This window comes from Eptesicus fuscus, chromosome 7, assembly GCF_027574615.1.
Source record: "Eptesicus fuscus isolate TK198812 chromosome 7, DD_ASM_mEF_20220401, whole genome shotgun sequence".
Lineage (NCBI taxonomy): Eukaryota > Metazoa > Chordata > Mammalia > Chiroptera > Vespertilionidae > Eptesicus > Eptesicus fuscus.
Genome location: NC_072479.1, coordinates 93,370,447 through 93,381,773, shown reverse-complemented (window position 1 = coordinate 93,381,773; position 11,327 = coordinate 93,370,447). Strand labels below are relative to the sequence as shown.

The 11,327-nt window shown below is 44.8% G+C and overlaps 1 protein-coding gene across 2 annotated transcripts in view; it reads right to left on the bottom strand.

Annotated features, from left to right (window-relative positions):
* Positions 1-10,329: 10,329 nt before the first annotated feature.
* The window catches only part of MYBPC1 (myosin binding protein C1), a 93,853-nt gene continuing 92,855 nt past the window's right edge, over positions 10,330-11,327 (bottom strand). For both annotated transcript variants that reach the window (XM_054719408.1, XM_054719407.1), the window contains one exon: positions 10,330-10,916. In XM_054719408.1, coding sequence (XP_054575383.1) covers positions 10,816-10,916 — 101 coding nt within the window. In that variant the 3' untranslated portion in view covers positions 10,330-10,815. The remainder of the gene's footprint in view (positions 10,917-11,327) is intronic.

The window sequence follows — 11,327 nt, the reverse complement described above, 5'->3', positions numbered from 1 at the left end:
CCCCACCCCCGAGGCGCGGCCCGCAGGCGGGGGGCGGGGCCTGGGGGACCGGGAGGGGTTGGGCGGGGGGGGCGGGGGTGGGGGGAGCCGGGGAGGTGGCGGCGAGGCTGGGACGGGCTCCCACAGGCCACCCGGTCCCCACGAGGGCCCCGCCCACGGCCGCTTTGGAATTGGCGCCCCGCGGGCCCTGACTTCCCCGCGGGCTCCATGCACAGGGTGCTCGGGTCCGGGTCTTCTTCCCCCCTCCCGAGGCCGGTCACGTTCCCCGGAGGAAGTCAGCTGCCCGGACAGTTAGGAGCCGGCTCCTGTGCACCGCTCCGGCCTCCCATGTGAGGTGCGGTTTGCTGTGGCCTCTGGCTGAGCCACACGGCAGGGCCGCCCTTCCTGCAGGGCGGGAACGGGGGAACTTGATCTTGCACGTCTTGGGTCCCCAGGAGGATGGCCCCATCCGCCAGCCTGAAGAGAGGTCCTGGGGGGCCAAGCACACAAGCGCCAATTCTTCCGTCCAACCCCCAGGACAGGGGCCCCTGCCAGGTATTCCGTCTGGAGGACCCTTTCTGGGGGTTCAGGGTTCAGAGACCAAGGTGTTGGACCTAAAAAATCAGGACTTGGAAACGCTCACAGGGGGACATGAATGCTTGAAACCCAATCCCCATTTTTCCGAGCGTGGGATACTGTTGGCCTGGGCAGAAACGGCAACAGGTGTTAGGAGAAGTCTGACCAGACCTGGGACCGGCAACCGCGGCGCTTGAGTTCTGGCTGAGAAAGAATTCAGAAGCAAGACTCAAGCTGTAAGAGAAAGTTTATTTAGAATAAGTGAGCTGTAGAAAATGGGCTCAGGAGACAAGTCACAGAGGCAAAAGAAGGGCCCTTGGAGCTTAGGGTAAAGGTAACAGTCCTGGTGGGAACAGGAAGGGGGCAGCTTGCTGGGAGATTTTAGGGGTGGCCCCAGGGAGGATCTCAGTAGAATACTCATCAGCTCTCCAGGTGTGACCTTTCGGGGTCTTGGTCTCCACTCATGGGTCCCAGCCAGGGCAGGGGGACATTAGTCCATGCAGCTGGTCCTGATGTCCGCCACGGCATCAGAGCGGCTGGTTTTGCTCCTTCCCTGGACCTGGAGCTGAAACAGCTGAGGCCCAGGCGTATTTGATTCAGGTCAGAACCCTATTTTCCTGGGAACTGAATGCTTGAAGGTTATTCTTCGGCCCCCTCGATGGTTCCCCCCTCTAAGGGGGGGTCTAACCTTCACGACTAGCAACATGCCAGGGGAGGAAAAGTCAGGAGGAGGGGGGGCGGGGTTTCAAACCCCATGACCAGTAGTATGAAAGGTCAGGGGGGCTAACATGCTAGGACCGGCCCTAGGCTAGGGGAGGAAAGGTTACCCTGGGGGAGAGGTCCTTGTTTTCCCAGTTCCCCTGTTGCTAGGCACCTGGGGCTTTCTGCCCTGCGGGCATCTGGACCTGGCCTTCTGTCCTGCTCTGCTCCTGTCTGTCTGACTGCCTACCACAATACCAATAACAATGGATGGTTTGACACACACCCCTCTGTGGGACTAGAGGCCAGGGGTCCAGGCGGTGTCCTCCACCGCACATGGGCGCATCACACTTGCCACATGTGATAGTTCACAGGCCTTACCTCACAATGCACCCACTTAAGGCAGGGAAGTCCTGCCATAAACATGTTGTATTGGGATAAGCCTGCCACCTGACTGTTTTCTCTTCATGGTTCTGATCTGCACAGAATAAGCTCAAGACAGTTGCGTTGGGCAGCGTCTGTCAGCAGATGCAGTTTGTCCCGGAGGATTCATCACAATACCTCGGAGGTGGGTCAGGCCACCACCTGCTTTCACGCAGCCCACGAGCTAAGTCTGGTTTTTACATTTTTATTTTTTATAAATAACTCTATTAAGGGTATAATTTATATATATGTTTAAATATATTTTTATTGATTTCAGAGGTAAAGGGAGAGGGAGAGAGAGATAGAAACATCAATGATGAGAGAGAACCATCGATAGGCTGCCTCCTGCCAGCCCCACACCAAGGATCCAGCTGCAACCCAGACATGTGCCCTGACCAGGAATTGAACTGTGACCTCCTGGTTCATAGGTTGACACTCACACACTGAGCCATGCCAACCGGGCATTAATATGTAAAGGATTGCACACATTTAATGTGTACAGTTTGATGAGTTTGAACATATGCAAACATCCATGATAACATCACCACAGTCAAAGTAACAGGCATATCCAACACCGTGCAAACTTTCCTTGCTTCCCTTTGTTATGTTTTGGTTGTTGTAAGAACACCTAACATGAGATCTATCTTCTCAATAAATTTTGAAGTGTACAAAACCATATTGTTAACTGTAAGCACTATGTTGCTGGTTTTCACATTTTTAAATGATTGAGAAAAAAATTTAAAAAAGAACTTATTGTGATGCAAAATTATATGAAATTCCTATTTCAGTGCCATGAATAAAGCCATGCGTATGCCTTATATATTGCTTATGACTGCTTTTGTGCTCCAAGGGTAAAGTTTAATGATGTGGCAGAGACCATATGGCCTGCAAAGCCTAGAGTATTTACTGTCTGGCCCTTTACAGAAAAAAGTTTGGCAAATCCTGCCTTAAGGCCGAATGCGAGTGTCTGCAGGCCAAACTGTTTCCTAATCTTTAATGTGAAAAATGTTGCTGAAAATACAGGAAACTAATCACAACGGCAGAGACTGACTTTGAACTATGCTGGTTTTATGGATAGTAAACTTGGAGATACCTGCTTTTTAAATTTCAGTACCATGAGTAATCCAAGGAAAAATCCCTTTCTAGGTTAATAAATTTAACTATATCACAGTTTTTGTTTTGTTTTGTTAGTTTTTTTTTTGCTTTATATTCCACATATTAGTGAAAGCATATGGCTTTTATCCTTTTCTGTCTAACTTATTTCACCTAGCATAACACCCTCAAGCTCTATCCATGTCCCAAATGGCACTATTTCATCTTTTTTATGGCTGAGTAGTATTCCATTGTATATACACACCACATCTTCTTTATTATCTGTTGATGGATGCTTAGGTTATTTTCATATCTTGGCTACCATGTATGTATAATGCTGCAATGAACATAGGGGTGCAGATATCTTCTTGAGATAGTGTTTTCATATTCTTTGGATAAATACCCAGAAAAGAAATTTCTGGGTCAATTCTCAATTTTTTGAGGATCCTCCATACTGTTTTCCATAGTGGCTGCACCAATTTACAATCCCACAGAAAGTGTACAACAGTTCCCTTTTCTTCATAGCCTCTCCAAAATTCAACTAAAAAGCTTCTGCACAGCAAAGTCAACCATCAACAATAGAAAAAGGTAACCAACCTACAGAGAGAAGACATTTGCAAATGATATATCCTCTAAGGGGTCAATGCCCACAATTTATAAAGAGTTCATGCAACTCAACACCAAAAAGCAATCTGATTTTTAAAAATGGGCAGAGGATCTAAAAAGACATTTTTCTAGGGAAGACATACAGATGACTAACAGGCATATGAAAAGATGTTCAAAATCACTAGTTATTAGGAAAATGCAAATCAAAACCACAAGATATCTCACATCTGTTACAATGGCATCACCAATAAGGCAAGAAATATGTAAGTGTTGGCAAGGATGGAAGAGGGATATTTTTATCAGAATGCTTTCCTTTGGGACAGCTGAGAGAGAAGGGCTTCATATACACATTAGTATTCATACAAGAAACTAGAGAGAACGAAGGCCGGAGCTGCAACTCTCCAATAAGAATGAGCACAGGAATCACCCGGAGATCCTGCTGTAATGCAGGGTCTGAGTCAGTGGAGCTGGGGAGTGAAAGTGGAGCTGAGAGTTTTCATTCTAACAAGCTCCCATGTGCTGCTGCCAGTCATCGGGCCACATTTGGGAACTGAAGGGTCCAGTCTTAAAAAGCTTGGATGGAGGTACTACTCTGAGCAAGCCCTTTGAGCCCCAAGTGGAAAAGAAAGGGAGAAAGAAGAGAGAGAAAGGACTCAGGGCAATTAAGGGATGAGGAAGACCAGCTTGGATCAACTTTGCTTAAGGCTATTCTTTCCAGGGTGAAGAAAAATAGATGATAGATAGATAGATAGATAGATAGATAGATAGATAGATAGATGATAGATAGATAGAAGTTTAAGATCTTTTATTTTTATACTTTATTTTTATTTTATATCTTATATGTATTTTAATATGTATGTGCTAATTGATCTCATAATAAATCCAGTGGAATTAAGATCTTGGTCCTTGGTGAAGGTATTGGAACAACATCCATTTGAAGATCTGGGAAGAAAAAATTGTTTTCTTTAAATAAACTCTGATATCATAGAGAAGACTACAACATGTGGATAAATCTTAATGAATATATAAGGGGCTGTGCCCCAGCCACTTTGGCTCAGTGGATAGGGTGTTGGCCTGTGGATTGAAGGGTCCCAGGTTCGATTATTGTCAAGGGCTCGTACTTTGGTTGCAGGCTCGATCCCCAGCCCTACTTGGGGTGCGTGCAAGAGGCAACTAATGGATGTGTCTCTCTCACATCGATGTTTCTCTGTCTCCTCTGTCTTCCCCCCTCTCCCTTCCGCTCTGTCTAAAAATCAATGGAAAATATCTTCGGCTGAGGATCAGCAATAACAACAAATATATAAGGGGTTGTGGCCTTGGCTTCAGGCTGTGCTATCACGTCCCAGGTTTTCCTTTCTCTAAACAGGAGTGCAGCAGTGGTGAGTAGAGTTGCGAAACCATGATTGAGATAATGCCTATAAAACACATAAGGAGGTACTGTTCTCTTTTCATTGTTGATTTTCTCACAGCCGTTTCCTCTTTCTTTAGTTCCTTGTCTGCTGATTGCCCTTTCCTCTGTACAAATAATCCTGTTAGTCCTCCTTCTCTCCCTCCTGCTTAGTCTTGGCCTTCACAAGAGCCCCTTCCTGCCACACCCTCCCTATCTTTCCATCACTCTCTATTAACATCTTCAGAGAGTGTAGCTACTAAAGGCTGACTTTGGGTCAGAGTCCCTGCCTGCATTGTTTTCTTGGACTTGATAATCATCGTCGAAGGACCCAGGGAACATCATCTCACTGATGAATTCCTGCTTCTATTGCTAGCTAATATTTACTGAACCCAACTATGAGCTATTAAGAAGTACATGAAAATAGCCCTGCACAGAGAGGCTCTGCCTCAGCTTGGCAACCTCCACTGCTATCCAACCTGCCTCCAGCTCAGTGGTACCTCCCAGTGCAGGAACTGGGACTGACTTGACAGTAACCCTCCAGTGGACACTCAGGAGGGGGCCTCGGATGAACAGCCCCGTGGCACTTTATCCTGTAGCTTAAAGGGGATACATTATTTGGCTCCGTAGTGCCCGGAATTTTCCAAGTATCCACATGACTTTAAACCAGCTTTGATTTATTTTGTAACGTGGCTCCTTTCCAATGACCCTTTGTCCCAATCATCCAAGAGGGATGCCTTATGAAATCTGAACAATGGCTTCTTTCCTAGCCACAGTGTGGCTGGTAACCCTTGGTTATTTTTTTGATTTGTTTTGTTTTCTTTTCTTTTTAAAAAAAATATATTTTATTGATTTTTTACAGAGAGGAAGGAAGAGGGATAGAGAGCTAGAAACATTGATGAGAGAGAAACATCAACCAGCTGCCTCCTGCAAACCCCCTACCGGGGATGTGCCCGCAAGCAAGGTACATGCCCTTGACTGGAATCGAACCTGGGACCCTTCAGTCCGCAGACCGACGCTCTATCCACTGAGCCAAACCGGTTTCGGCTGTTTTCTTTTTTCATTAACTTAAAAAAAATTTTGATGCCAAATTGGTGTATGATGTCTTTAAGATATTTTCCTGGGCTCTAAGACTAGGATAAAGGTGAGAGTAGAATAATAAATGGAGGGAATCTCTTACTGTGGATAGCTAAGTGCTTATCCACAAAGAATGAAGAGCTTTTTCTAAAGCTAATGCTTGGGAGAAAATAAATATGGTCAATTATTCACTAGAGTGCAAGGTGTTGTTTTTTTCCTTTCGTGTATTGAGTCAGCCAGTGCCCCAAGCCACACGCTGAGTGACCCCTTTGGGAGTGTTTAACTGTCTTGCTGTCTTCCTGGTATTTTGTTCCTAGTAATCTACTCTAGATAGATACATACTCAGCGAGGCCAGAGATTGCGCCGGGCAGTACATTTGGGGTCAGAGAGAGCTCAAGTGTCTGAGAGGGTGATGACAGCCCTTAGAATCTGGAGAACTGGTCGTCCCATGGATGGGCTTGTTTCTCCAGTCCATTCTAAGTTATCAAAGTTTTTACAAAGGATTTTATAAATATCTGCATGTAGCAATCACCTGAATCTTGGGTGCAAGGGTGATTTTAAGTTTTCTCTCTTGACTGCGACCAGCACGGCTAGAGAGCAGACAAGTTCCTGAGTAGGGTCGGCTGGGGATTGAGAAAAGGAATAAAAGGAGACAGACACAGAGACAGTAGGGAAAGCTGGGACCAGGTGGGATGCTACCCTCTGATGGAGGGACAGTGACACAGAGCTGGTGCAGCACGTTCATTATATACAGCATGATTCCAGGAAGTTTTATTAGAGTTTAAAACAAAGGAAATCATGTGAAATCATGGCTAAGGATCAAGCTGCAATTCTTCATTCTTGTGGCTTCTTTGTTATTGTCACTCCTGGCTGGGCCCGGATAATTGCATCCCCCTGGCACCTGAGCTAAGGGTCAGGCTGACAACATACCTGCCTCTGCCAACGCCACTGGACTTAGCTGACAACAACCAAAGAAATGCTCATGTGCCTTTCCAGACGCTCTCTACAGGTGATATAGTGGCCTGGTTAAAATAAGGAAATAAACATAGAGTTCAATTTAGAATCAAGAAATATTATAGGGACAATTGGTAATATTGTCTTGTATTATTATCCCTTATTCTACTCCAAAGAGAAAAATGTATATTTCTAGAATTCTGTTCCAGGGAACGTAAATGGGGCAGGAGATAAATGATTGGATGTGAGTTTGGTGAGTGGGGAGGAGGAAGTAATGGGAGTGGAGAGGTGAGAGTGATGTTGGATGGTGGAGGAGGGGCGGAAAGGATACAAGACAGGGAACAGAGATGGTTGGGGGCTTCCTGACCTCGAACCTTTAAAACTCATACATAAATATTTAGGAGTTCTAAATCAAGCTATCAGATGGTTAAAAAAAATAATTTTATCCTGTAGTCTTTATGAGGATACCCTCAGAATGACCTGGAAGGCCTGGTTTGAACGTAGAATTATCAGATTCTTCAGAAATATTGGCTAGAATATTGTTGCCCACTGCCAGTCTCTGGTCTCCCTGTCCTTTGCAACCCAGATCCTTTCTCCACCACACCATGAGGGGTCTCAGGTGCACACAGGTAGACGTCTCAGCCTTATGCACAAGCTCTGGTCACATCTGCACACCCCAACTCCTGGCAAACACGTGCCTTGGGCCTCAGGGTTCATATACAGGCCACATGGTTCTTCCTTAGGGGTTTGAACCCAGGGAAAAGGCCCACAGAAGCCCTGGCAGTGAGGGTGGGTACGATCTGTAAAAAGGAGCAGTGTGGTAAGCGTTCCAAGTTGTCGCTAGAGTGGGACTCTTGAAATTGCAGAAGTCCCTCTTGCCCAGGTCCAAGGCTGCTACTAAGTGGTAGAACTGTCCAGTGCCCCCACACTTGTCTAGCAAGTTGAAGGGACAATGCTGAGCTGAACTACAGGGATCTCTATAGCTACACAATGGAGATGGGAATGCAGAGACTTCTCTCCATTTTCTTTTTTTTTTAAAAAAATATACTTTTATTGATTTCAGGGAGGGAGAGATAGAAACATCAATGATGAGAGAGAATCGTTGATGGCTGCCTCATGCATGCCCCACACTGGGTATCGAGCTTGCAACCTGGGCATGTGCCTTGACTGGGAATCAAACCGTGAACTCCTGGTTCATAGATCAATGCACAACCACTGAGCCATGCCGGCCGGGCCCTTCTCTCCATTTTCTAGGCTCTAGGAAAGATTCCAGTTGGCCCAGGACCTGAGATAGGACCTTCCAAGCAGGGCAGAGAGAATTTCTCAATTTCTCTGGCTAGTGGGGAGCTCAGAGTGATCTTTAATTTGATTTACAAAAACAAAGTCATGTGGCATGTCCTGTACTACATTCTGGTGTGATACACACATGGGTTATAGCACATAGACCACACCACTCAGCTTCTGAAGCCTTGTACACTGAGTGGCCAGGTTATTAGGATCTCTGAACGCATAATAATGTGGCCACTCAGTATATATATTTAGAGGCCCAGTGCATGAATTCATGCATGGGTGGGGGGTCCGGCCGGCCTGGCCAGGGGGAGAGGACAAGGGCAGTTGGCCTGCCTGCCTGCTGGTCAAACTCCTGGTTGAGGGGACAATTTTCATATTAGCCTTTTATTATATAGGATATACACTGAGTGGATTATTATGCGTTCAGAGATCATAATAATCTGGCCACTCAGTGTAGATCTCTTACACTTGCGTGGTGCTCTGCTTGTGTCTTTCCCTACATGTATTCGTGTGATGCATTAAATTCCTTAAAGGCATGAAATGGCTTATTTCTCATTGGGTTTCGTTTCCAAATGTTTAGTTCCCAAAAATAATTTTTGGTAAATCCCTCTAATATATAACATTTTCTGTAGCAGAGTGAAACTAACACAAAACTAGAACAAAGGTGTAGGCAGCTAATAGCAATGACAGCTTCTGACATTCTTTGCTCTTTGTAGTTCTAAAATAGGCTTTTTCTTTCCTATTAGAACTTTGCAGTAATGGAAGTGCCCTTAATATGAGGAGAGAAATCACTTGTAGAAAAATAACATTCTCTGGTACAAAATATAGTTAGAGCATAAGTAATGACTGGGGAACCAGCATTTTATAAGGATGCTTTGTAGTCCCTTTAGGCTATGTTTACAAATGACATAGCAAGCTTGACCATGAGTGTTTAAATTAGGCAACCAGCTCACCTGCTGCACTGGGCCTCTGACCCAGCAGCCAGGCAGCAGGGGCCATACTGATTGGTTGTGCCATATAGAGAAAGGGTCTTACTTGGTTTGCAATAGAGATATGTGGTCTTCACTCCTTTATAGATAAGCCAGACTTCTTTTTTAAAAATTTATTTATTTAAAAATGTTTAATAATATATTTTTATTGATTTCAAAGAGGAAGGGAGAGGGAGAGAGAGATAGAAACATCAATGATGAGAGAGAATCATTGATTGGCTGCCTCCTGCATGCCCTGCACTGGGGAATTGAACCTGCAACCGGGCATGTGCCCTGATCAGGAATTGAACCTTGACCTCCTGGTTTATAGGTCGACGTTCAACCACTGAGTCACGCTGGCTGGGCCAGACTTCTTTTATGTAAAATATCTTAGTCAATAATGTGGAAATGAATTTTCTGATTAAAATGGGGCTTTGCATAGGGATTGCACACATTATTATTTCAGATTTGTTGAGAACATGTGGTGATGGCCAATATTCTTAACAACCAGGAAGGCAAGATCACCAACCAATCAGGACAGGAAAAGAGGTGGCCACCATAGTTTGGACAAGAACTCAAGTTTCTCCTTGCTGTTCCCAAACATACTACAACTACCCGCACCCTTCACTCCTTCCTGTTAGGAGCCACACATCCACCCAGGAGCCGCCCTTACAGCATCTCAGCTCTCAGATGGAAAGGAAGCAGAGCAGATATTTCTAAATGTTGTCCCAGGGTGCTATGGGCCCAACTACAGGTCACAAGGTAGTTAGCTCCTAGAACAAAAGGCCAAAAGAGAAAAAGGGGGCAAGGTGAGGTGTGGTAGCTTACTCACACTCTTACTCCTCTCCCTTAACTGCAGCGTTCCCTACATCAAGAGGAGGGAAGGGAGCTGCCAGAGAGATTATGGGTTTGCACAAAGGTGTCTCAGCTTCTAGATTTTTAAGAAGGCTTCCACCCATTTGAACGGATGCCATCAGCAAACCCCACATCTGTAGCTGCTCTGTAGCCTGCACCAGCTCTCTGTCACTGTGGCTGTTTTGGCAGGAGCTCTGGTGGATTTGGCCAGGATGCCGAGCCAGAGAGACACGCTGGAGGTCAGGGCTGAGTTTGGTAGCATGCTGGCTCCTGGCCTTTTGTCCTCAGTTCTGTCTGAGCACACAGACCCTAACACAAAAACCAGTACTGTGTCACTTCAACATAAACACTTCAGATTTATTGTAGCAGTTATTGAATACACTTCCCCTTCTGTTGAGAAAACTTGTTTGACTTTAAGAAGTCTTCTAGCAAATTCAAATGGGGAAATAGGCACAGATCCACTGGTGTTATGCAGGGTTGTGGGAAATACACAATTTTGCTTTGCTTAGAAAATCTCTTAGATCAAGAGAAAGATGGGTTTTCAAGATTCTATCGTGTTGTATTGGACTGGTTTTTAGTCTGGAAAAAAGAAGCATTTACAGCCTGTTAAACTAAAGTAACTGCTTTTGCTTATAGTATAGCTTGCTTTTTTTTGTAAAGTACAGTGACAAAGCATAGACAATAATGATCAAAACACTGACTTTAAATGGGATTTTGTTTACAATTTTTAATGAAGCAATCCGTGCAAACATTTTTTTTCTTCTTCAACATTAGAACGAAAAAAAAAAAAAAAGAAAAAAAAAAAAAAGAACAACGGCCACACTTGGGTGCCTGGTGTTAACACAGACAATGCTTTCTCATTGCAACCATATTTCAAAGCAGTGGAGTGCAGGGGCAGTGGCCGGGCCCTTAGTATTCCTCAGGATTGCTTGAGTGCAAATCTCGCATATATGACTCAATTATGTTAGGAGGTACACCTTGCAAGAGGAGCCTGCAGAAGGAAAGTCCACCTGGAGAGGACAAAAAAGGCAAAGGCAAAGTCAAAACCGTCTATGTGAAAAATCGCTGAAACAAGACTCCTGGACTAGCTGCCTGGAAATGTGTCTAATTATGTTCCAGTTAGCTACAAAGATTCAATCAGTCCTTACTCGGAAATCTTCTCCTGGGTTTAGTATATTTAGACTTTAAAGCACTTGACATCTAGAAGGAAAAGCAAGTTCTGGCTAGACCCATACAAGTCCCTTTGTTTCCTGCTATTATTCAATCTTAATTTAATTTCCTAACTGGTTGGAAAACACTTATCACTCATTGAGAGGTTTTGGGATTCTCTATAGATGATTTAAGTGCTCTGGCTGAATGGCAGAATAAATGCATACCATGTTATGAATCAGCAGGAAGAACTGTTTCTGGTTTATTTCTGT